Source organism: Palaemon carinicauda, chromosome 4, assembly GCF_036898095.1.
Source record: "Palaemon carinicauda isolate YSFRI2023 chromosome 4, ASM3689809v2, whole genome shotgun sequence".
NCBI classification, from domain to species: domain Eukaryota; kingdom Metazoa; phylum Arthropoda; class Malacostraca; order Decapoda; family Palaemonidae; genus Palaemon; species Palaemon carinicauda.
This window is the reverse complement of record NC_090728.1, coordinates 162,403,566-162,431,251: the sequence shown is the minus strand read 5'-3', so window position 1 is coordinate 162,431,251 and position 27,686 is coordinate 162,403,566. Positions and strand designations below refer to the sequence as shown.

General features: G+C 42.6%; 1 protein-coding gene across 2 annotated transcripts in view; it reads left to right on the top strand.

Moving 5' to 3' along the window:
• The window catches only part of or (AP-3 complex subunit sigma-2 or), a 79,032-nt gene that overhangs the window by 33,517 nt on the left and 17,829 nt on the right, over positions 1 to 27,686 (top strand). For both annotated transcript variants that reach the window (XM_068372621.1, XM_068372622.1), the window contains exons 2-3: positions 9,982 to 10,073; positions 10,413 to 10,596. In XM_068372621.1, the coding sequence (XP_068228722.1) occupies positions 9,982 to 10,073; positions 10,413 to 10,596 (276 nt within the window). The remainder of the gene's footprint in view (positions 1 to 9,981; positions 10,074 to 10,412; positions 10,597 to 27,686) is intronic.

Genomic DNA, 27,686 nt, shown 5'->3' with positions numbered 1-27,686 from the left:
CTGTAAAGTTCAGTACAGTATGTTGTTGTTAAAAGTCGTGGCGATGAAATTCTCACGAAACAAAAACACGCCATTTGAGTACAACAGCTGATCTCTCTCTCTCTCTCTCTCTCTCTCTCTCTCTCTCTCTCTCTCTCTCTCTCTCTCTCTCTCTCTCTCTCTCTCTCTCTTCGTATTATACAATACTTACATTTAGATGAAGAAACTAAAATTAGTTTTCTTAGTGTCAATTAAATACGAAACGAAATAATTAGGCCGAGTCTACATCCATTTCAATCATAGCTCAAAATATGGCATCCGATTTCATCAGCAAACCACTATTTTTTGGGAAATATCATTTTATTCTAGAAAATTGCCACTCTTTAAATAGTTGATTGCACATTAAGAAAGCGTGTACTTTTGTTTTTAAATTTCGGGTTTGTTTTAAAAATCGAGTATTGTTGACTTCTTTTTTTTTTTTACTTTTGGCTGTGATTAGATCAGCTGTCATCTAGCTGCCGCTCTTGAGTGTGTACGAATACACTAACAAAGTATCATTTATACCATTTCTTAACTTATTCAAACCGTCTACAGTATACAGTTGATATTACATAAGCACCAATGTGTTATAACCTATCAAATTTTTTTGTTTATTACATTTAAACCCCCCTCTCTCTCTCTCTCTCTCTCTCTCTCTCTCTCTCTCTCTCTCTCTCTCTCTCTCTCTCTCTCTCTCTCTCTCTACCTCTACCTCTCTCTCTCTCTGTGGGCTACTTTTCACTACCTCCCATTACTTACCTCTCTCTATCTCTCTAACAAATGATATCTTTGTTGCTCCTCAAAGTTTCATTTATATTGAAAATCAATCACGATTCAATTTTCCTTACTTTCTCCAATCTCGCACCATCGGTCACATCGCGGTATTTTCGATATTTCTGGAAAATCCGCGATATATGTATATACATGGGTTATGAAAAAAATCCGCGAAGTGGTGAATCCGCGATGGTCGAACCGCGAAGTAGCGAGGGTTCACTGTACTGTATATGTATATGTTTATTGATTTTTGCATGTGTGTTTCATTTTGTACTAATGTGCTTACATTATACGACTCATTTCGCAATTCTAACCTTTTGATGTAAGGGAGAATTGCGTGCTTCAGGTAGAAATCAGTTTTATTCATGTTTAATGTGAAATTATTGAAAAATACGATATCAGTGAAGTAAGTGCAAAAAACATGTTCTGTGTTGCGGAGGGTTCGTTTGTTCGTGCTTGTCACTTGCCTAGTCCGAGACCTCTTTCAGGCTCCCCTGCACCAGGGAGAAGGAATGTCGTAGGACCTAAGGGAGTGAGGAGTGTAAACCAACGAACAGACGTTCCCTCAAAGGTATCAGACGTTGCTCGGCAAGCACGTCCTTGCCATAGGACAGGAGAGACGAAGTTTCTCCTCGTCTTCCGATGATTCGTCTCTTTAAAAGCCTGGGCGTAAAGTTTCGAGACGGTTGAAACATTTATTAGTTCCTTCAGAACAAGTTCAACGTCCTAGCTGTAGTCATAATAAGAGTCCCGTTCATAGCGATGACGTTCATGTACAGACGTTTCTGCCACAGACTCGACGTGACGTTGAGCGGTAGACACCGTAGACACAACGTGACATCGAGTGTCAGTCACCGTAGTCTCGATATAGCATCGATCAGCAGTCACTGCTGTTTACTACGTGACGTTTGAACGTCAGCCACTGCAGTCACAGGTTGATCTGAAGTTAGATATGCTGTTAAAGCTTTCTTCTTCAATAGAAGCTTTCGATCCTGTTCCTGTGCGAAAGGATCCTTTGCTTTTTGTACGTCACGGTTCTGGGATACGTGATTCGGGTCTTCAACCTTCTAGACGAGCTTTGTTACGCCACGCTGACGTTATCTCTAGTGACAGCTTTGCTGTTAAGCGAGATGCGGAGCATAAATCTCGATGTAACTTTGTACGTCAGCCACCGCAGTCACAGCGTGACGTTGAGATGCAGACACCGCAGACACGACGTGACGTTGAGCGGTAGACACCGTAGACATGACGTGACGTCGAGGGTCAGTCATCGTAGTCACGATATAGCATCGAACAGCAGTCACCGCTGTTACTACGGGACGTTTGAACGTCAGTTACTTCTGTCACGACGTGTAGTAGAATAACATTCTCTGCAGTCACAACGTGACATCGACCCTCCAACTTTAACTTCTGTTCATATACAAGTTGATGTAGCCTGTCAGGCTTTTTCTTCACGTCATTCTGAATATAAATCTCCTTCTCGCAAGACTTTAGATTTATCAGATGATGTGCCTTCTGAAGAAGTAGATGACCCCCTTTCAACTAATGTACCTTTGGGGAGTCATTCAGAAGAGGAGTAACCTAGGGTGGTCCAACAATCCCTTGTTTTTTAATTATGAATTTCTTTAGTGAAATTTTGTCCTACTCGTTTTGTAACGGCTGCTCCGCCGTCTGAGTTTACTCTTGGCATGACTTTCTTCGACTCCTACATTTACGAAGTCAGTTCTCTCTTGTTCTTCCAAGAGGGCCATGCTCTTACTGGGAGACTGGTTGGAATCCAGGAGAAGTTTAGGAAAGTCTGCTTTTGCTTTTCCTCCTTCTTAATTAGCTTCTCGCTCGGGCGTCTGGTGTGACACAGGAGAAGCTCGAGGAGAAGTTCTCGGCTTGGGAGTACCTGCCTCTGCCCAGGGAGACTTCTTAAGCCTAGTGGACTCTCCTCGTCGTCTAGCCATGAGACGCTCCAAGATTTTATGGTCTGCTTCAGAGCTAGACCATCTCCTGTTAGGAGTTTTTTTCGAGCGTTTGAAATTTTTTATTTGTTGGATTGGTCACTGGGAGCCTTAAGTAAGAAGGTCTCTCCAGTTGTCAATGTATTGCTATACAATTATGTCATGCATGAACAAGGCTATCAGGGATGGCTCCAATGATCTGGCAGCCACGTTCACTGCAGGAGTACTTAAGATGTAAGTGCGCTCAATGCGTTCATTGTCAAGACAAAGTTCACTATGAAGACTACCAAATCTGTCTTGGCAGCAGTAAGGGAAGGCGACTGGATGGTCTCTCTCGACCTTCAGGATGCATACTTCTACATCCTGATTCATCCAAACTTTCAACAACATCTGAGGTTTGTGGACGGGAAAGTAATGTACCAATTTCGAGCACTGTGCTTCGGCCCCATTCCTGCTCCTCTTGTTTTTACAAGGCCCTTGCAAAATGTAGCAAGCTTTCTACATTTTTTTTTGGAGGATTCAGAGCCTCCCTTTATTTTGACGACTGGCTAATCAGGGCGTCGTCATTAAATCGCTGTCTGGAAGGCCTCTAAGGGACATTAGACCTAACCAAGGAGCTAGGTCTCATAGTGAACGTAGAGAAGTCGTAACTTACAGTACTCCATCCCAGACTATTCTTTATTTGGGAATGGAGATACAGTGTCGGATTTTTTCGGGCCTTTTCGTCTCCCACAAGAATGGAACAAGCTCTGTTAAAAGTCCTTCACTTGCAAGAGAAAAACAGTTGCTTTGTAAGAGTTTGAACGAGCCTCGTGGGAACTCTTTCATCGCTGGAGTAGTTTATCTCTCTGGGGAGACTCAACCTTTGCCCTCTCCAATTTCACCTAAACCATTGGAACAAGGAGAAGGGCTTAGAGAGTATCTCTTTCCCAATCTCCAACTCAGTCTAGACATGTCTGACTTGGTGGGACAGCAACATCAGACTTCGAGAAGGTCTTTCTCTTGCGATCAAGAACCCAAACCATGTGTTGTATTCAGATGCATCGGATTTGGGTTAGGGAGCTCCACTGGACAGTCTGGAATGCTCGGGTCTTTGATCCACGGATCAGAAAGAACTCCATTTAAGGCAAGTAACATCTCTCCTTTGGCGAGATTTGTGCAAGGAAAAATGAATGTCTTGGCGGACTGCCTCAGCAGAAGAGGACAAGTCATCTCCATGGAGTGGACGTTGCATAAGACTTTGTGCGAGAAGCTATGGATGACATGGGGTCATCCCACCATAGATCTTTTTGCGACTTCACTGACAAAGAGGCTCTCGACTTACCGCTTTCCAGTTCCAGATCCAGAGGCAGCCCACATAGACGCTTTCCTGCTGGACTGGTCTCACCTGGACGTTCATGCCTTCCCACCTTTCAAGATCCTAAACAAGGTGCTGCAGAAGTTCACCTCTCAAGAAGGGACCAGGTTGACATTGGTTGCTCCACTCTGGCCCGCGAGAGAGTGGTTCACAGAGGTACTTCTATGGCTGGTAGACGTTCCAAGAAGTCTGCCGTTACGGATGGATCTCTTGCGACAGCCTCACGTAAAGAGTTTTCATCAAAGCCTCCCCACGCTTCGTCTAACTGCCTTCAGACTATCGAAAGACATTCTTGAGCTCGAGGGTTTTCGAAGGAGGCAGCTAGAGCGATCGCGAGGGCTAGAAGATCCTCTACCATCAGGATCTATCAGTCGAAATGGGAGGTATTTAGAGACTGGTGCAAGTCCTCCTCTATTTTCCTCTTCCAAGTGCCTCTGTAGCGCAGATTGCGGATTTTCTGCCTTATCTGAGAAACGGTCGCTCCCTCTCTGCATCCACCATTAAAGGCTACAGAAGCATGTTAGCTTCTGTTTTCAGGCATAAGGGTTTGGATCTTTCTAATAACAAAGATCTCCAAGACCTGCTTAAGTCTTTCGAGACTTCCAAGGAGCGTCATATTTCGACTCCTGCTTGGAACTTGGATGTGGTCCTACAGTTCCTTATGTCAGACAGGTTTGAACCATTAGATTCAGCCTCCCTGAAGGATCTTACCCTCAAGACACTTTTTTTGGTGAGCTTGGCTTCGGCTAAAAGGGTTAGTGAGATACATGCTTTTAGCAAGAACATCATCTTCTCCGCTAATAAAGCAGTATGCGCTCTTCAACTTGGTTTTTTGGCCAAGAATGAACTTCCGTCTCGTCCTTGGCCTAAATCATTTGAAATCCCCAGTCTTTCTGAGATTGTGGGGAATGAAGTTGAAAGAGTGCTGTGCCCCGTTAGAGCTCTTAAATTTTGTTTATCCAGAACTAAACCGCGATGAGGTTGTTCAGAGGCTTTATGGTGCTCCGTTAAAAAGCCCTCTTTGCCCATGTCTAAGAATGCGTGGTCTTATTTTATTAGACTTTTGATTCGGGAGGCACACTCAATTAAGTGAGAAGGATCATAATTTACTTAAAGTCAAGGCTCATGAAGTTAGAGCGATAGCAACTTCTGTAGCGTTTAAGCAAAATAGATCCATTAAAAGTATTATGGACGCGACCTTTTGGAGAGGCAAGTCGGTTTTCGCTTCATATTACTTGAAAGATGTCCAGACTCTTTATGAGGACTGCTACACACAGGGACCATTCGTAGCAGCGAGTGCAGTAGTGGGTGAAGGCTCTACCACTACATTCCCTTAATCCCAATATCCTTTTAATCTACTCTTGAAATTTTTAATCTTATTTTGGGTTGTACGGGAGACTAAGAAGTCTTCGCAATCTTTTTGATTTGGCGGGTGGTCAAAATATTGTTTCTTGAGAGCGCCCAGATTAAGGGTATTGATGAGGTCCTGTTATAGGGGTGTTCACCCTGGATATAGCAGCTCCTGGGAGTCTTTCAGCATCCTAAGAGGATCGCTGGGCTTCGTGAGGATAGCGGACTAATGAGGCAGAGTAATTATCAGAGTCAGCTTCCTTACCAGGTACCTATACTTAAGTCTGTTTTTTGAATAGTTGTCAAAAACTCTTGAGCATATACGCCTTTATTGTATTAATACTGGTCTCTACCCACCACCATGGGTGTGAATCAGCTATTATATATTCACCGGCTAAGTTTAATATTTAAAAATGATATTTTGATTATAAAATAAATTTTTGAATATACTTACCCGGTGAATATATAAATTAAAGGCCCTCCCTTCCTCCCCGATAGAGACCCAGCGGACTGAGAAGAACTGGAGAAATTGACAAGTATATGCGGTATCTGGCCGATAGTCGGCGCTGGTGGGCACACCCGCAACCTTCACGACGATCGCTCGCGAGTTTTTGGAATCTGTCGAGCCGTCGGAGACGTCAGCTATTATATATTCACCGGGTAAGTATATTCAAAAATTTATTTTATAATAAAAATATCATGATTGTTAGTTTGATAGAAGATTTAGATGTAAGTGGTCTTCAGAAGATCACCTAGCAAAAGGAAAGAACATACCACAGTAGAATCCAACACTCGGACCGGGAAAGGTGTTGTCACTCATTTGACCCCAAGGGTGGGACATTTGGAAAATGGTTGACTGATTATTTATGACAATGAACTTAATGACTGTACAGTATTAGTCAAATTGAAAAGAATAAATGTCCAAGTAGTTTGTAACTCCTCTAGTACTAAAGCGTTTCAGCAGTGTTTGATCAATATTGTTGATAAAAGACTTGATATCACAACTGAGAAATGGAAAGTCACATTAGATGAGAGGAATTACTTGGTACCTAGGCATCTTGTTTGATGCAAATTAGGGAGACCAATGTTTGATCTGGGGAGTCTGCACTTCTAGGTGATATAATCATGAATAGGAAAGTCTTATACTCCTCCAAAGACATCTTACTACTGACAGAACAAGAGCAAAGCATCATAATATGTGGTATTTCAGGAACATCAAAATTATGCCAGAAGACTGAGTATAAGAGAACAGAGTGATGTTGATGCACATGAAATTTCCTCACAGGTGGTGTGTATCGCTAACATCTGGGCTTGATCTAGGCTTGGGAGAATGAAGCAACAAAACACTAGAGGAAGAAACTGCTTCCCTACTTATAGTCTTTATTCAGATTTCAAAGTTCCCCTTTTAAAATTTGCAGTTAGATGAAGTCAGTGATCTAGAAATGATAGGGAGAAAATAACTTCAGAACTGGCCTTCCTCTAAATTCCTGTAATTTTGGTGGGAGAGCATCTGAGAATCTAGGAGTCCAGCATTGTGCATTCATGAATAGTGCCTACTTTTATGAAGAGATACAGGAGTGTTTTTTTACAGATTTCTTCATACACTCATTATCAATAAAATGGGGGTTTTTGTGTAGGGCTGAAAAGATTAGAGACTGGAAAGTAGTAGTACCTAGTGTAAAAGAGCAGGGCATGATAAAATAAATGAGACTGATAAGTCAGTAGTTATCATCTTTATAGTGTTCTGGGGAGCTGATATATAAGTACTGGTTCAAGACCCCTCAATAGTTCTTCAAATAGAGACTTTTGTTCCAGATGAAGTGTTTTATTAGTACACATTGCTTAAAGGAAGAGTGGTACTTGTAGTATTTATAGATCCAGTTTTAATTCCTATGTACAGAAGATTTTTAATGCAGTAAAACAGGCACCTCAGTACCTCTTCTAGCTCTAAGATGAAAATAAATCGAAGGAAGGATGGAAAGATAGTGCATATCCATAAGGAAGTTGAGTCAGAAATCACATAGGGGAAAGATAATTCAAAAGTTTGAAAATACAGTAGATGTAAAAAGGTTTATGATCACCAGTTCCTCCAGAGTAAATATTGTAAGAGATTGTAATCATGTGTTACAAGGCTGTCTTATAGGAGGAACTCTTCCTTTCTAGCAATGAGGAAAATAGTATTTTTAGAAGAGAGAATCCACCTTACAACTGAGAGAAAGCAAATAAGAGATGAAGCAAAGCAGGATTATTGATCACTAATCAATACTGATGGCTTTTGTGTTCACTGTTGCATTAACATGTGTTGAGATCCGAGTTTTGGAAGTGTCTTCTCATCACCTGTCAAGAGAAGTCCTAGGACTTGCACATTTATTATTACTACGTACATCTTTTTGTTTTAATTTTTTTTTTTAGATATTTCTCTCCTTTCTGGATGCCAGTGCCATCCCAGGACCATTATCTGGTATAGGAAATAGCTTTTAGTTTGGTTTCCCTTTCCTCAGCTAAGGTATGATGTATTATTGCAGTTGAAATATAGACCATTGTAAGAATATGCCCTGAATGATCAGAGTCCAAATGCTGTATTTTAGCGAGTAATTTATATTGCCTTTTGTCTGTCTGCTGGTTAAAATAATGTATCTTATGCAAAATTTGCTGAATTGTTTTTTAAATATCCTTTCATCACTTTTCACTTGCTTTAGACAATGTACAAATAAGCCAACGGTCAACAAACTAATTTTTGTTTTTGTCATAGATACAAGATCATTTCTTACATGTAGGGTTTTTTCATAACATGCTAATGTGGCTTTGATTCTAATATTTTACACAATGTTTTGAGCTGTATTCTATAATACAATGCTGAATAAGTAAAGTTACACTTATCTTATATTTTCAAGTAAACTTACATGTATTGTCTTGTTTTGAGTTAAAATGAATTTGCATGAATTTTCAGTTACGCAACATTTGTCAATGTTGAGCTTTCATAGCAATCATTAGTTTAATATCTATCTGTAAAGTGCTATGCTGTGCTGTATGATTGCTCTCATCGTTTGCAGCTAAAATGGACACAGCTTATTGTCGCAGTGTTTTTGTTTTCATTCTTGTCAATACTTTAAGAAGTTGTGATATGAGTGGTAGAGACAATGTATAATGTACATATATTTGGAAAGGATTTAGAATGCTTTAAGCCTTATAAATGTATGCAGTATATACAGTTTATACAAGTGCAAAAGATTATTTAAACAGTATACTGGTACTGTATACTGTACAAGTTTGGAAGGCTCAATGGTACAGTACTGTTTTTTTTTTTTTTTTCCATTTCAGGAGGTGATTATTGCAATATGTAATTTTCAAGTTTAAATGATAAGAGCATATTTGCTTGTAGGTTACAAGGATTATTGTATGCCTTTGGCAAATATAACATTGCAAAATAAGAAAATGTCAAATAAAATAATGTGGACAAATAGGATAATTTTATATGATTAAGGGTAGAATTATTTTATGTAAAAAGAGTTCAAAGAGCTAGGGCAGAATAGATATGAACTGTATTCATCAAGTCTTAGAGTGAAAGAAATGAGGGGGAGTAATCTCTTGAGAAAAAAAAATGCTATGCAAAATTGCTTAGCAGAAAAAGTTCAGGACTAGTTAAAAGAAACATATAAAATGCCAAACTACAGTTTAGTTGAAGAATTTTTATCTCCTTCCATCTAGGATACTGAAAGCTCTTGGTTTTGACAGTTTCTTTTATGAAAGATTATTCTATGGAGTGTTTATTGCTGAATAAACCTGTTATCTTATTTTTTCCTTATTGTGTTTTTCATTTTCTGTTCTAGTGTTACTGTTATTGTCCACAGTAAGTTTTTATTTCTTGATGATGGATTTTTCTGTGTTTATACTTCAGTGTTATTTGTGTTAAAAGTTGCAGCTTGGATAGAAGCATGAGTGCAGTAAACAAAAGTTATATGTTCAGTTTGAAGTTGATAGAGCGAGAGAGTCCGTCTGCATTTTAGGGTAGATTATTAGCGTTTATTCGTGTTAGGCTCCGGATACTAGTTTATCAACATTTACATCTGTGTAATTGTAGCAGTTATTTACCGAACCTTACTTTATAACTTGACAAACAAATTATGTTCCGAGTAGTTTGAGAAGAAACAAATACTGTAGGTTCATTGTACTTTTTTAAAATTAAGTTTTAACTTTGGTAAAAAAACTCACGTTGGGATTGGATTCTCCCAGAGGAAATTCAGTGTGTTGAAAATCACAATGTTTCCAAAAATCTACAGCCATTTGTTAACAGTTCATTATATAATTACAGGAAACAATATATTCATCTGTGTGCTTATGTTTCCTGTAGAAAAGCTTCATGAATAATTATATAGATATTTGTTATTTCTGGGTAAGAAGAAGGCAAATTACACCCCCAACACTAAAAGTAAAAAAAAGTCTCACTTTATTTAAAAATTATAAACCATATTTTTTTTTACTATAATCTTAAATTTTCATAATCATTTACTTAGTTTTTACTTTTATCCACAGAATGAGGAGATACAACAGCAGATAATCAAGGAGACTTTTCAGTTAGTGTCCAAGAGAGATGACAATGTTTGCAACTTCCTGGAGGGAGGAAGGTAAGCTTGTTGGATTTTACATGCTTCATCATAGTAATTAAATCTAATCATTAAGAATTTCATTATGCTGTCACTGCATCCTTCAATATACATATATTTTTTTTCTTTTTGAAATCCTGAAATTGCAATGTTTAAAGCTGTGGTGTTAATTAGCAAGAATCAGGATTAACAATGTAGTACTGCTTTTGTGTACCAACAATTGTTTCTAAAATGTTGTTTTATGTTATAATAAAGGTCGGTCACTTTATAATATTGTATATACAGCATACAGTTCCTTACTTTACTATTTTGACATTCAGCCACATATAAGAAGTATTTATTACTAATTTTTATTTTCAGCCTTATTGGTGGATCTGATTATAAGTTGATTTATCGACATTATGCAACTCTCTACTTTGTATTTTGTGTCGACTCATCAGAAAGTGAACTTGGAATACTAGACCTGATTCAGGTCTTTGTCGAAACCTTGGATAAATGTTTTGAAAATGTATGTGAACTGGATCTAATATTCCATGTTGATAAGGTAAGAGTTCTTGATAGTTCTTAATAGTTTTTATGTTGAAACACTGAAGTGAATACAGTATTTACAGTGGGGTTGACAAGAGAGAGAGAGAGAGAGAGAGAGAGATTGGGTGCACTATAATGTCTTAACATTGGCAGTTGATTTAAACTGACAGGTGATTTAAACAAGTGCAAGAGGATAGTTATGAAAATACACTAAGAAGTGTTATTAGAGAAGAGATTTTAGGGATTGAAAATAACAAGGTATGTACTAAACACTTAAAATAAACACAGTTATTAAGAACATGTACCATAAATAATGTTGCTATCATCATGCATTATCATTGTATACCAAGCTCAGCACTAGATAGATGTGGAAGTAGAATGTCTAAGAACATCATGGTGTTATATCACTTCATAAATCCCATGAATATGTGAATATATAAAGACTATCTGATACTTACAATTGGATTAGATTCCCTCCCTTTGATTAGATATGGTATTGTGTACTACTGTATGCTTTGTTTTCTTCTCAAGCCAGGCATATATACTTACTGTATACTGTTTTTTATGGATTTTTAAATTAATGTACATAGTTTTCTGTTTTTATTCCATAAAATCATTTTTCAATATTAAACTTAGCCGGTGATCATATAAGCTGTCAGCTCTGCTGCCCGACAGAAAAACCTAAGGACAAAATACGCCAGCGATCGCTATACAGGTGGGGGTGTACATCAACAGCGCCATCTGTCGAGCAGGTACTCAAGTACTCCATGTAAACACAGAACCAATTTTCTCTCTGTCGTGCCACTGGCAAGACCTACTAAATACGCTGTTGCTTACTGGATTGATTTTCACAGATTTTGGTGAAGTACTCATTTCTAGTTTTTAGCTTTCGCTTTGCAGAGGTTATCTTCAATACTTCCTTGCATTCTTTGATTGAATTTTGGATTATTTGTTGACGACTTGGATAGATTTTGAATTTCCCCTTTGACTAATTCAAAATGGCTGACCCTTCTCAAGTCCCTAAATACAGGAAGTGTAGTGCTAGGGACTGCTCAAGGGGTCTTCCGAAGGCCTCTATCGATCCTCACACCATTTGTTCCAATTGTCGGGGTAAATCCTGTCAATGGGAAGATCGGTGTGAGGAATGCGTTGGGCTTTCGGAATTCGATTTTCTCGAATTCCTTAAATATTCACGTAGGCTAGAGAGAGATAGAGTCAGGAGGAGTTCATCTCGCTCAGTTGATTTTTCCTCTCCCCATGCCCCACAACCTATTCCTTCCCCTGTAGTGGTTACTCCTGATCCCCCTTCTAGCACTCAACAACCTTCGATGGCAGATATGATGCGTGCCATCCAGGCTCTGGGTGAGAGAGTCGAGTCATTGGCGAGTGACCGCAACCAACTCATGGCAGACGTCAGGGAGTTGAAGGGTAAGAGTGCAGTGGGAAGTGAAGTGAGTGGTAGTGCTGTGAAAAGTGTTAGTGTTGCGCATGAGGGTGCGTCTGTTCGTGCCTGTCGTCCTCCCAGTCCGGGACCTCTTGCAAGCTCCCAAGCCCAGGGGAGAAGCAATGTCGCACGACCAAAGGGTTCGACAGGCTTTAATCAGCGGACAGACGTTCCCTCCGTGGTTTCGGACGTATCTTGCCAAGATCGCCCCACCCACAAGAAGACGAGAGAGCCCGTTCATTCCTCGTCTGCGGAAGAGGTTTCACGCCAGAAACGATGGACCAAGGTCTCACGGCCTCTCAAACGCAAGGTCCCTTCCGCGCAAGTCCAACGGCCCAGGTGTAGCCACTGGGTCAGTTCGGACTCGCTGCAGTCTTCCGATGACTGCACACCTCCTAAGAGAGGCAAAGTGGTACCGCAACAGGCAGTAACACCGTCTGTTGCCGCACCTGCTGCTGTAGACCCTAAGTGGTCTTTGCTACAGTCTATGCAGACACAGTTAGCATCTTTTATGCAGGAGTATCGTGCGGAGAAGGTTGACGCTGCACCCGTTAGCCTACAACCAACCTCGGTTGTGCGTCCAGTAGACGCTGAGGCTACCTTCTCCCGCACTCCAGCTGTGAGAGTCCCACCACCCATGCGCAGTGTACCCTGCCAGCCGCACGTTGACGTTCACAGACGCACGGAACCCTCCGTTGACGTTCGCGAGTTACCACAACAACAGGAGGGTGGAGTTAAGTTGCTTTGTTTTGACGCTGTGCGTCAACCTCCGCAACCCACTGTGGTTACCGCTACTCGCCCGCAGCAGACTAGACAGTCAGGAGTAGAAGCTTTGCGTCCCCACACAGCTATGGTTGTTGCCAGCTCACAGACTGACCAACAGTTCCATGACGTTGCGTCCAGTGCAGTCACGCATGCACCCGTGCTGCCGGACTCAGCCGACCAGCTGATTCCTACTCCTTTGCTGCTTCCTCCTCAACATTCAGACGATGGACTCTCTGATGATGACGACGCCGCACATCTTGACGACCCGCACACGGTCATCGACGAACCCAAGACCACGCCTCCCTCCTTGGACTTTAGGAAAGTGCTTGCACTGTTCAAGGATTTATATCCTGATCAGTTTGTGTCTGCAGCACCACGCTCTCCTCCCTCTGAGTTCGCTTTAGTCACGCAGTCATCCGCACCTGCCTTTACGAAGCTCGTCCTCGCCCGCTCGTCCAAGAGAGCTTTAAGAGTGCTGGGAGATTGGTTGCAGTCCAAGAAGCAACTTGGGAAGACAGCTTTCATGTTTCCCCCTGCCAAGCTTGCTTCCAGATCTAGCTTCTGGTATGCTACGGGAGAAGTTCTCGGCTTGGGAGTTCCTGCCTCTGCCCAGGGCGACTTCTCAAGTCTTGTAGACTCTCCCCGCAGGCTGGCCATGAGACGCTCCAAGATTTGTTGGACTCCTTCGGATTTAGACCATCTGATGAAAGGAGTATTCAGAGCGTTCGAAGTTTTTAACTTTTTGGACTGGTGTTTGGGAGCGTTGAGCAGGAAGACCTCCCCTTCTGACAAGGAAACTTCCATGCTCATAATGTCCTGCATGGACAAAGCCATACGGGATGGTTCTAGTGAGCTTGCGGCTTCTTTCGTTTCCGGGGTCCTCAAGAAACGGGAACACCTTTGCTCCTTCTTGTCAGCTGGAGTAACCCCATATCAAAGATCGGAGCTTATGTTTGCTTCTCTCTCGAAGTGCCTCTTCCCTGAGGAGTTGATCAAGGAGATTGCTGCCTCCTTGATTCAAAAAGACACACATGACCTGGTTGCGTCATCCGCACGCAAAGCCACCCCTTTGCCCTCCGTGTCTAGACTCAGGATGGATACTCCAGCGTCAAGATTCATTCCGCCCTTTCGTGGCAGAGCCTCCAGCAGAGGAGGTGCTCGTGCCGAAGGTCAACGTGGGAGCAAGAAGAAAGGTTCCAAGTCCTTTAGAGGCAGAGTCTGACTGCCACCTTCTTCAGACAGCAGTGGGAGCCAGGCTCAAGAACTACTGGCAGGCCTGGGAGAACAGGGGCGCAGACGCACAATCTGTGAAGTTACTCAGAGAGGGGTACAAGATTCCATTCTTGCGCAAGCCCCCTCTAGCAACAACTCCCATCGACCTCTCTCCCAGGTACAGAGAGGAGGACAAGAGACTAGCTTTGCAGCAAGAGGTGTCTCTCTTACTACAAAAGGGAGCGGTAGTCAAAGTCCGGGACCATCAATCCCCGGGCTTCTACAACCGTCTCTTCTTAGTCGTGAAGAAGACAGGAGGGTGGAGACCGGTGCTAGACGTCAGTGCTCTGAATGTCTTTGTCACAAAGCAGACGTTCGCCATGGAGACGACAAAGTCGGTTCTAGCATCGGTCAGGAAGGAAGACTGGATGGTCTCTTTAGACCTCAAGGACGCTTACTTTCACGTCCCCATCCACCCAGATTCCCAACCTTTTCTAAGGTTCGTTTACGGGAAGGTTGTATACCAATTTCAAGCCCTGTGCTTTGGCCTAAGCACGGCGCCTCTTGTTTTTACGAAACTGATGAGGAATATTGCCAAATTCCTGCATTTAGCAGACATCAGAGCCTCCCTCTATTTGGACGACTGGCTTCTAAGAGCTTCGTCAAGTCGTCGCTGTCTGGAGAATCTAAAGTGGACTCTGGATCTGACCAAGGAATTGGGTCTCCTGGTCAATATGGAAAAGTCCCAACTCGTCCCATCCCAAACTATAGTGTACCTAGGAATGGAGATTCAGAGTCAAGCTTTTCGGGCTTTTCCGTCGGCCCCCAAAATCAGTCAAGCCCAAGAATGCATCCAGAACATGCTAAAGAAGGACCGATGTTCAGTCAGACAGTGGATGAGTCTGATAGGGACGCTTTCATCACTGGACCAGTTCATTGCGTTAGGGAGACTACACCTCCGACCCCTTCAATTTCACCTAGCTGTTCACTGGAGAAAGGACAAGACGCTAGAAGCGGTCTCGATCCCTATTTCCGAGAAGATGAAGTCTTCACTGACTTGGTGGAAGGACAACATTCACCTCAGAGAGGGTCTGCCACTGGCTGTTCAGACCCCCAACCACGTTCTCTTCTCGGACGCATCGGACACGGGCTGGGGTGCGACATTAGACGGTCGGGAATGCTCGGGCACGTGGAACGCGGATCAAAGAACGTTACATATCAACTGCAAGGAGCTACTGGCAGTTCATCTGGCCTTGAGAAGCTTCAAGTCCCTCCTTCTAGGCAAGGTGGTGGAGGTGAACTCCGACAACACCACAGCCTTGGCGTACATCTCCAAGCAAGGAGGGACTCATTCGATGACGTTATACGAGATCGCAAGGGACCTCCTCACCTGGTCAAGAGATCTAAACCTGTCTCTAGTAACGAGGTTCATTCAAGGCAACATGAATGTCATGGCAGACCGCCTCAGCCGGAAGGGTCAAATCATCCCAACAGAATGGACCCTTCACATGAATGTATGCAAGAGACTATGGGCCTTGTGGGGCCAACCTACCATAGATCTATTTGCAACCTCGATGACCAAGAGGCTCCCAATTTATTGCTCGCCGATCCCGGACCCAGCAGCAGTTCATATAGATGCCTTTCTTCTGGATTGGTCCCATCTAGACCTTTATGCATTCCCCCCGTTCAAGATTGTCAACAGAGTACTGCAGAAGTTCGCCTCTCACGAAGGGACAAGGTTGACGTTGGTTGCTCCCCTCTGGCCCGCGAGAGAATGGTTCACCGAGGTACTGCAATGGCTAGTGGACGTTCCCAGAACACTTCCTCTAAGAGTGGACCTTCTGCGTCAGCCACACGTAAAGAAGGTACACCCAAGCCTCCACGCTCTTCGTCTGACTGCCTTCAGACTATCGAAAGACTCTCGAGAGCTAGAGGCTTTTCGAAGGAGGCAGCCAGAGCGATTGCTAGAGCAAGGAGGACATCCACTCTTAAAGTCTACCAGTCGAAGTGGGAAGTCTTCCGAAGCTGGTGCAAGTCGGTATCAGTATCCTCAACCAGTACCTCTGTAACTCAGATAGCTGACTTCCTTTTATACCTAAGGAAGGAAAGATCTCTTTCAGCTCCCATGATCAAGGGTTACAGAAGCATGTTGGCAGCAGTCTTCCGTCACAGAGGCTTAGATCTTTCCAACAACAAAGATCTACAGGACCTCCTTAAGTCTTTTGAGACCTCGAAGGAGCGTCGTTTGGCCACACCAGGTTGGAATTTAGACGTGGTACTAAGATTCCTTATGTCAGAAAGGTTCGAGCCACTACAATCAGCCTCCTTTAAAGATCTCACTTTGAAGACTCTTTTCCTCGTCTGCTTAGCTACAGCTAAAAGAGTCAGTAAGATACACGCCTTCAGCAGGAACATCGGATTTTCATCTGAAACGGCTACATGTTCTTTGCAGCTTGGTTTTCTAGCCAAAAACGAACTACCTTCTCGTCCTTGGCCGAAATCGTTCGATATTCCAAGCCTTTCTAATTTGGTTGGAAATGAACTAGAAAGAGTCTTGTGCCCTGTTAGAGCTCTTAAGTTCTATTTAAAACGAACTAAACCTTTACGAGGACAGTCAGAAGCTTTATGGTGTGCTATTAAGAAACCTTCTTTACCTATGTCGAAGAATGCAGTTTCCTATTATATTAGACTGTTGATACGAGAAGCTCATTCCCATCTGAATGAGGAAGACCATGCTTTGCTGAAGGTAAGGACACATGAAGTTAGAGCTGTCGCAACTTCAGTGGCCTTCAAACAAAACAGATCTCTGCAGAGTATAATGGACGCAACCTATTGGAGAAGCAAGTCAGTGTTCGCGTCTTTTTATCTTAAAGATGTCCAGTCTCTTTACGAGAACTGCTACACCCTGGGACCATTCGTAGCAGTGAGTGCAGTAGTGGGTGAGGGCTCAACCACTACATTCCCCTAATTCCATAACCTTTTTAATCTTTCTCTTGAAATGTTTTTTATTGTTGTTTTTGGGTTGTCCGGAAGGCTAAGAAGCCTTTCGCATCCTGGTTGATTTGGCGGGTGGTCAAATTCTTTTCTTGAGAAGCGCCTAGATTAGAGGTTTTGATGAGGTCCTTTAGTATGGGTTGCAACCCTTGATACTTCAGCTCCTAGGAGTCGCACAGCATCCTATGAGGATCGCGAGGCTCAGTAAGGAAGACGTACTTAAAAAGGCAGAGTAATTGTTCAAGTCGACTTCCTTACCAGGTACTTATTTATTTTATGTTTGTTATTTTGAATAACTGCTAAAATGAAATACAAAATACTTAGCTCTTAATAATGTAAACATGTAATGCTGGTCTCTACCCACCCCGCTGGGTGTGAATCAGCTTATATGATCACCGGCTAAGTTTAATATTGAAAAATGTTATTTTTATTAATAAAATAAATTTTTGAATATACTTACCCGGTGATCATATATTAAAGGACCCTCCCTTCCTCCCCAATAGAGACCCAGTGGACCGAGGAGAAAATTGGTTCTGTGTTTACATGGAGTACTTGAGTACCTGCTCGACAGATGGCGCTGTTGATGTACACCCCCACCTGTATAGCGATCGCTGGCGTATTTTGTCCTTAGGTTTTTCTGTCGGGCAGCAGAGCTGACAGCTTATATGATCACCGGGTAAGTATATTCAAAAATTTATTTTATTAATAAAAATAACATTTTTGGGGTTTAAATGTTGTGCGATCTCCAAGGACTCTCCTGTAAACTCTCCTGTAAAAGTCTAGAGGTAATCCAGAGTGACATAAATACTAAAGAAATATTGTCTCCCCTGTTCTAGTGCTAGTGTAACAACATGCAAAGCACGTACTTCATGTGTATAAGAAAGACCCTTGAGTTAGGTCACACAGCACCTCCAATACTGAAATCATCTAGCTATTGGTGACACACCATCATCACATCATCATAAAAAACCACCACTGCAGTTGCAAACAATGCTATCTACATTGTAACTTGCACCAGCTACCCTCTTCATTCCCATTATTAAATCATCAACACATTCCCGGTGTTTGTCTTTGGTGAAGTGAGGAACCTTTGAATATGTTTATGTTAAATAATAGGAATCGTGTTATTAGTTATTCACTATAAATAATAGCATTAAAGTAATGATGGTTAAAATTATAGTCAAGTTCCCTGTCGATAGTTTATTTGTTTTTGCTTTCAATTTGTACTGTGTAATTAGCTTTTACTCCCCAGCTTTCTTAACAACATGGAGGGGTTTTGTTCGTTTTATTATACTTTTTCAATTGATATAGTTTTACAACTTTATAATTGAATGATAGTTATATAATTCCTTGTCATAATATTTTTATCTTCCATAGCCTAGTAACTTCCCTTTTTTATAACTACACACAAGGTAAATAATGGCTATCATAATTGCGTGCTAAATAGGAGTGACGTCACTGGCGTGGGATTGTTGGTACTTTAGTAGTGGGAGGTGGAACGGCACCTCGCTGTTCGGGGATTTTGACAGGAGATATCTAAATGGTGCGAGGCCTCTGGTTGTGATTTATCACGCCCCAGTATTATATATCGACACCTTTTATAGGTGAGCGAGCTGGGTTCAACCTGGCATCCCTATGCAATTTTTTCTCTGGTAATATATAGCAGTTATATACCTTAGAAATTGTGCTAAAGGAGCATTTCACTGGGCGACACGGGTCTCTCGCCCAGAAATAGATTTTTCCTTCGTCAAAATCCCTTTTTTATAACTATATGAATGATAGTTTTATAATTCCTTGTCATAATATTTTTATCTTCCATAGCCTAGTAACTCCCTTTTTCATAACTATGTGAATGCTTGTTTATTTAATTACCAGCATAATTCATCTTATCACCCTGGTTATCATGATTAGCATAGGAGTGTATATATACAATGAAGTGATCGTTATAAAACTAGATAGGAGAGTTTTAGTCTAGCCTTATTGCTGACCTAGCATTATGGGTAGGCTAGCGTAGCCTAAAGCTGGCTTTTTCTAGCTGCTTCTATACCTGATTATTCTATTTATACCATTGCTTGATTGATATCTGTCAGTAGTTAACTCTTATAAAGAATTAACAATTCCCTGATCTATTTAAGTTTATAAATTTATTTCAATAGTATCTAGCTTAGTTAGGTTAGTCAAGGATGGGAATGGAGGAGTTCTATGGGCTATATAGTATCACTGGCCTATTTAGCAGTTTTATAGGCTGATGATGTTTAGCAATAAAAAGATTATGTTGGACAGGTAAATAACCCATTGATTTTTCAATTGGGTACTGCCTAGTATTTTCACATACAAGAATTTGTGTATGAATATACAGACAGATTTTGAGATATTGGTCTCTCCTCTTCCATAAGGTTCAAAAGGTAGGTGAAGGGGCTAGCAGCGAGCTTATTCCATCAAAAGCAAGGTTCTCTTCATCTTTTTGTGTTCATGTGATATGAGTATTGGAGGGAGGGGGAGGGAATACGATTGAACCATACATGGTTGGTAAGCTCTCAACTAATCAGTGACTTTATAAGCCACTGGTTCACCTACAGTAGTTGAGGAGAAGGCTAACCTGGTATGACCCCCTTCCCGCATTTGCCCTCCGGGGTCGACTATCGATGTTGATAGTTCAGGGAACGGGTAAGTCATTTGGGTTTGCTAAATAATTTCAATCAAGTCCTCCCAATAGAAAATTTTTATCATCCTATTTGAAGAATTGTTAGGCTTACATAAAGTTAGTTATCTTTCTTACCTTTTGGGCTGATAGACCCTACAGTAGGTTCAACTACTGGATAGTTGGAGAAAAAAATGTGACCCCTTGCTTTACCCTCCCCTCGAGGGTCGTTCCATCTGTGATAGTTAGGGGAAGGGTCTGGTAATTTTGTCAAGACGTTTTCTAGTGTATGTGGACCTGGGTAATTGGGGGAAGGAGATATATCACCCCTTATTTTGGTGATAGGGAAATACAGTAATTGATATTTCCAGTTAGAAATTTTTCTTATTACAGATGAATAAAAGAAAATTGAAGTGTCCAAGATGGACTGGATAATCAGGCCAACCCTAAATTGGGTAATGAATGTTGTCACTATCAAAGTGACTGTATTGTTTCCTGTGGCAGGGCTTGGGAGGGGCCCTGTCAACTGTTTTATTTGCTTACAGTGGATCTATTCCATTCGTAACAGGGATCACCTTACTACAAGCTTGAGAGAGGATGCCATCTTTCTCCTCTTAATGTGGGTGAAAGCACTCACTAAGGTCGCTGGGTCCGCTAAGTATTTTCCAAGCAAGAATCTCCAGGATTTTATATGCTGTGCAATATCAGATTTGGCAGCTATGAGTTTTGGAAGAGGGGTCTTGGTGGATTAGGCCCCCTTTCAAGTTGTATAACTTGGTTCAGAAGACAACTTAGATCCTTTACTTTGGAATTCCTCAGAGGTGGCTGGGTCTTCCCTAGGAGGTATCCTTTGGTTGCTAACATGACGGCTAGTGTGAACTCTAGGTTGGCTCCAGTCCGCCTGGATTTGGTCAGCTGCGAAACTGTAAAAATCGGCAGCTGAATCAAGCTACTTATACTGTACCGAGGATATGCGCCCATAGCACATACTGTATTAGTAATATAATTTCCAAACTTATTCAAACCCATCTTAATAATAAGTTTTCATACAGTTTACTAAAAGCTGTTAGTATTGTCAATTATCCCTTGGATGTATAAATGTGTTTGTTTGTTTGTTATGATTGGCAATGAAATGTAAACTGAACAATAGTTTCCCTTTTTGGGCATCGTAAATATGAAATACATGGTATAGAATCGGCTTTTTTTCAATATTAAACTTACCCGATAATCATGTAGCTGTCAACTCTGTTGCCCGACAGAATTCTACGGAAGGGATACGCCAGCGATCGCTATACAAGAGGGGGGTGTACTCACAAGCGCCACCTGTGGCCAGGTACTGCAGTACTTCTTGTTGACACCACTTCAATTTTTCCTCTGTCGTGCTTCCGGCAAGACGTTCATGGATACGCTTATAATTTTGGAGTCTTGTTCACGGTTTTTGGTGAAGTATTGCTCTAAGATTTCAGCTTTCGCTATTCAGGAAGTTCTATTATTAGCTTAGCTAGCTTTTGGAATTAATTTGATTAATTATGGTGACGAAGAGAGTATGAACTCTCTTTCACCTTTAAATGGCCGACCCTTCCCTTAGACGGAAGTGTTGGTGTCTAAGAGAGTATAGACTCTCTTTCTTAATTTTGCTTAACAAAAGTTATAGATTTATTTTATATCTCTCCGCCTTTTATAGGCCTCTTCGATTAACTTCCTTTTATTATAAAATTATTAAAATTAATTTTTATATTTGTTTATATTCGACCTTTCCTAATAGTAGGCGGTCTTTTCTTGTACCGAAGTTAATTAACATTGAGCCCGTCATTTCGGTTTTACCTGTTAACATATTATGCTATTTTAATGTTTTTGAAAGAATTTCTTTGATAGTCTCGTACTGTTTCAAAGTTGAACTAACGTTTTGTTTTGTCTCTGCAGTTGTTGACGTTCAGAACGTTCAACTTGCGCTCTATCGTTACGATAGAGAGAGAATTTTCACGGTGTCACGTTGCAGTAAGAGTAAACCGTTTATAACGTTTTGTTCATTCTTTCTTAGCTTAATGGTTTTAATTCTAATAAAGGAACTTTTTATTTGGGAAATCTTTCAGTTTTTTTCCTTTAACAATAATATGTTTTAACGAGTATATATGATTGGGCTCTTCTCTCAGGTTCTAAGTCTAGAGAGAGAGAGAGAGAGAGAGATAGAGACGGAGGGAGAGAGAGCTGGATAAACGTTTCGTTCAAGCGAGTAACGTTGTTATCGTTTTTGCTCTTCTCCCTAGTCTCTTTAGGGGAAGAAGGTAAACGTTTCTAGAGTTTATTCTTGTTCTCAAGCTTTATGCGGTGAGAGATTTTAAACGTAGTTTATTTGATCTAGTGTTTAGTCTCTTTCCAGCCACTGAATTATTTATCTTTCATTAGATTTTTCTGTTACATTGTAATTCTGTTTTCGCAATTACTAACTTTTAAAGAAGGATAGAATTGCGTGTTTCAGGTACAAACCACTTAAAGTTTCGAGTTCAGTGAAATAAGTGCAAACAGAAATTCAAAAGTGATAAGTGATTAGCGCAAAGTGTGTCAGTGTTGTGCGTGAGGGTACTTCTTGCGTGCCAGTCGTCCTCCCAGTCCGGGACCTCTTGCAAGCTCCCAAGCCCAGGGGAGAAGCAATGTCGAAGGGCAAAAGGGTTCGGCAGGCCTTGATCGGCGCACAGAAGTATCCTCGGTGGTTGCGGGCGTGTCTTACAGAGACCGTCACTCCCACCCGCAGACGATTGAGCCCTTATTTTACTCGTCTGCAGAAGAAATTTCGGGGAGATAACGCTGGACTCAGGTCTCAAGACCTCTTAAACGTAAAGTCCAGACCTCTAGAGTTCAACAACCCGGATGCAGTCATTGGGTTAGCTCTGACTCTCTGCAGTCATCAGGTGACTGCACACCTCCTAAGAGAGGTAAGGTGATGCCGCAACAGACCTCATCTTCTGTTAAGGCTTTGCCTCAGCAGACCTTAGCGTCTGCCGACCCCAAGATGACTTTGCTGCAGTCCATGCAGTCACAGCTTGCGGTCTTAATGCGTGAGTGTCAGGCTGAGAAGGTTACACCTCCTCCTGCGATCGCTCCGCCTCACCGCAGTCCAGTCTGCCAGGCGTACGATGTTGAGGTTCCTCAGGATGCCTTACCGCGTACTGAGTTGCCAGTTACCAGCGGTGTGCAGCAACCTCCGCCTTCCTTAAGGCAACCTCAGCAATGGGAGCAGGAATCTTATGCCTTACTTCCTCCGCTTCCGCTTGCGGTTCCACCAGCGAGGCAACAATCTCTTGAGGTACGACAACCTCTTCCATCAATGAGGCAGCCACCTCAGCACTCGCTGCAGCTTAGGCTAGCACCTCAGGAACCTCAACTCGCGAGACAAGAACTGCGTTCTGCGCAGCCGCTACCTCAACTCTCGCAGCTCACACCTCAGGAACCTTAACTCGTTCCTCAGGAACCTGCTACTGCGCATCCGCAACCCTTACAGCAAGCGCAACTCTTGAGGCAGCAACCTCATGCTATGAGTCAGCCACCTCAACGCATGCATCTGCCACTTTCTCCTCAACTTGAGCCTCTTCCCATTCAACTTGGAAATAACAAATGACAATAATAACACCTCATTACTTTCATAACTTGCATTTGTAATCATATACATGTATGCCTACACAAACATTATGATAATGGAGGTTATTTGTATTACTTATATAAAAATATATATGTATTCCTTGCAATATATTTTTAACAATATCGCAAAATATGGCAAAAATATCTTCAAAACAAAAATGAATCATGAGTTATGAATGTAAGGTAAATATTATGTTGATATTAAAACCCCATGCAAGCATGCATGAAGTAATGCAGTGTTGCCAACAGGGCGAGTTTCCCTTTCCTGAGGTGAAGTAGATTACTGTATAGTACATTTAGTGTAGCTTAATTCTACGATTATCATGCCGGCTATCAAATTCATCAACAAAACAGTCTAAATCAATTCCCTCGGCACGTGCACTTTCAATGGACGGTAATGCGATATTACTCACTCTAGCACTGGTCATGGAATTTCTGAGAAATGTTACACGCCATGCAACACGCTCTGCTTACCTTACAGCATGCTCTACATACAGCATGCTCTGCATACAGCATGCTCTGCATACAGCATGCTCTGCATACAACATGCTCTGCATACAGCATGCTCTGCATTCAGCATGCTCTGCATACAACATGCACTACATACAGCATGCTCTGCATACAGCATGCTCTGCATACAACATGCTCTGCATACAGCATGCTCTGCATTCAGCATGCTCTGCATACAGCATGCTCTGCATTCAGCATGCTCTGCATACAACATGCTCTACATACAGCATGCTCTGCATACAGCATGCTCTGCATACAACATGCTCTGCATACCTTACCGCATGCTTCCCAGTCACACATCTTTGGTTGTTGCCAACTCACTAGACTGTCAAGCAGTTTCATAACGTTGCCTTCTAGTCTGCTGCTTTTGCACCATTGAAACCCTCACTGAGAGAACTTAGCTTTTCTCGGATATGGTCCCTGTAGATGAGAAAGTGCTTTTCTCCCTCCTTCTGATATTCCCTTGAGGACTCTGTCATTTGGAGAGGAGCCTTTAGCTGCGTAGCCTCCTATGGACTTTTATTTAAGCATAACATGCTTCCAGGGAAGGTAATGGTTCCACTTCAGTCACTAACCCCGTCTGTTACCACACCTGCTCCCATAGACCTTGAGCTGTGTTGCAAGACATGCAGTCCAAGCTTAGTCCTTGTTAAAGGATTTTTTGTTTACGGAGTCAGTGTGTCACTGGGAAGACGTTCAACAACCAGCAGAAGTGACTTGTTGTGACGCAGTGCGGCAACCTCAGCAACCCGATAAGGAGTTGTCTGTACGACCCAGACAGTCTAGACAGCTTCGGGTTGTCACTGTACTTCCTCGCTTCCCCATGGTTGACAGTTCACAGACTGTGCAGCAGTACCATGATCTTGTGTCCGGCTCCGTCAGACGACTGGCTTTTAAGAGCTCCCACAAGTCGTCGCTGTCTGGAGATTCTCAGATGGACTATGGATCTGACCAAGGAACTGGGCCTCCTGGTCAATTTTGAGGAGTCTCAGCTCATCCCATCCCAGACCATTGTCTCCCTGGGTATGGATCTTCAGAGTCGAGCTTTTCGGGCTTTTCCGTCGGCCCCAAGGATCTTCCAAGCCCTAGAATGCATCCAGAGCATGCTGAGAAGGAACCGATGCTCAGTCAGGTAGTGGATGAGTCTAACAGGGACACTTTCATCGCTGGCCCTGTTCATCGTGTTAGGGAGACTCCACCTCCCCCCCTTCAGTATCATCTAGCTGCTCACTGGATAAAGGACATGACGCTAGAGACGGTCTCAGTTCCTGTTTCCGAAGAGAGGAGGTCTTCTCTCGCGTGGTGTAAGAACAGCTTTCTTCTCAAGGAAGTCTACCTTTGGCTGTTCAGAAACCCGACCGCCGTCTCCTCTCGGACACATCAGACACGGGCTGGGGTGCGACTTTGGACGGACAGGAATGCTCAGGAACATGGAATCAGGAGCAAAGGACACTTCACATCAATTGCAAGGAGTTGTTGGCGGTTCTTCTGGCCTTGATAAACTTCAAGTCCCTCCAGCTTAACAAAGTGGTGGAGGTGGGCTCTGACAACACCACAGCCCTGGCTTACATCTTCAAGCAGGGAGGGACTCTTTCGTGAAGTTGTTCTAGATCGCAAGGGACCTCCTCATCTGGTCTAAAGATCGAAAGCTCACGCTGGTAACGAGGTTCATTCAGGGCGGTATGAATGTCATGGCAGATCACCTCAGCCGGAAGGGTCAGGTCATCCCCACAGAGTGGACCCTTCACAAGAATGTTTGCAGCAGACTTTGGGCCCTGTGGGGTCAGCCAACCATAGATCTGTTCGCTACCTCGATAACCTAGAGACTCCTGTTGTATTGTTCTCCGATTCCAGACCCAGCAGCAGTTCACGTGGATGCTTTTCTGCTGGATTGGTTCCATCTCGACCTGTATGCATTCCCGCCGTTCAAGATTGTCAACAGGGTACTTCAGAAGTTCTCCTCTCGCAAAGGGACACGGCTGACGTTGGTTGGCTCCGCTCTGGCCCGCGAGAGAATGGTTCTTAGAGGTACTGCAATGGCTGGTCGACATTCCCAGGACTCTTCCTCTAGGAGTGAACCTTCTACGTCTACCTCACGTAAAGAAGGTACACCCAAACCTCCACGCTCTTCGTCTGACTGCCTTCAGACTTTCGAAAGACTCTCAAGAGCTAGGGGCTTTTCGAAGGAGGCAGCCAGAGCGATTGCCAAAGCAAGGAGAACATCCACTCTCAGAATCTATCAGTCTCAAGGGGAAGTCTTCCGTAGCTGGTACAAGACCAATGCAGTTTCCTCAACCAGTACCACTGTAACCCAGATTGCTGACTTCCTGTTATATCTAGGAAAGTAAGATCCCTTTCAGCTCCTACGATCAAGGGTTACAGAAGTATGTTGGCAGCGGTTTTCCGCCACAGAGGCTTGGATCTTTCCACCAACAAAGATCTACAGGACCTCCCTAGGTCTTTTGAGACCTCAAAGGAACGTCGGTTGTCCACTCCAGGCTGGAATCTAGACGTGGTCCTAAGGTTCCTTATGTCATCAAGATTTGAACCTCTCCAATCAGCCTCTTTTTAGGACCTCACATTAAAAACTCTTTTCCTCGTGTGCTTGACAACAGCTAAAAGAGTAAGTGAGATCCACGCCTTCAGCAGGATCATTGTTTTCACATCTGAAACGGCTACATGTTCCTTGCAGCTCGGTTTTTACTAAACGAGCTTCCTTCACGTCCTTGGCCTAAGTCGTTCGAGATCCCAAGCCTGTCCAACTTGGTGGGGAATGAACTGGAGAGAGTACTTTGCCCAGTTAGAGCTCTTAGGTACTATCTAAAAAGGTCTTAACCTTTACGAGGACAATCAGAAGCCTTATGGTGTGCTATCAAGAAACCTTCTTTTCCAAGTTCTAAGAACTCAGTTTCTTACTATTCAGGCTTCTGATTAGGGAAGCACATTCTCATCTGAAGGAAGAAGACCTTGCTTTGCTGAAGGTAAGGACACATGAAGTGGGAGCTGTGGCTACTTCAGTGGCCTTCAAACAGAGCCATTCTCTGCAGAGTATTATGGATGCAACCTATTGGAGAAGCAAGTCAGTGTTCGCATCATTCTATCTCAAAGATGTCCAGTCTCTTTACGAGTACTGCTACACCCTGGGACCATTCGTAGCAACGAATGCAGTAGTAGGCGAGGGCTCAGCCACTACATTCCTATAATCCCATAACCTTTTAACCTTTCTCTTGAATACTTTTTATGGGTTGTACGGTCGGCTAAGAAGCCTTCCACATCCTTGTTGATTTGGCGGGTGGTCAATTCTTTCTTGAGAAGCGCCGAGGTTAAAGGTTGTGATGAGGTCCTTTAGTATGGGTTGCAGCCCTTGATACTTCAGCACCTTAGAGTTGTTCAGCCTCCTAAGAGGAACGCTGCGCTCAGTAAGGAAGACGAACTTATTTAAGGCAGAGTAATGGCTCAAGTCGACTTCCTTACCAGGTACTTGTAATTTCATTGTTATTTTGAATAACTGATAATATGAAATACGGGATACTTAGCTTCTTGATATACATGTACACTGGTTTTCACCCACCTCCCTGGGTGTGAATCAGCTACATGATTATCGGGTAAGTTTAATATTGAAAAATGTTATTTTCATTAGTAAAATAAATTTTTGAATATACTTACCCGATAATCATGATTTAATTGACCCACCCTTCCTCCCCATAGAACCAGTGGACCGAGGAAAAATTGAAGTGGTGTCAACAAGAAGTACTGCAGTACCTGGCCACAGGTGGCGCTTGTGAGTACACCCCCCTCTTGTATAGCGATCGCTGGCGTATCCCTTCCGTAGAATTCTGTCGGGCAACAGAGTTGACAGCTACATGATTATCGGGTAAGTATATTCAAAAATTTATTTTACTAA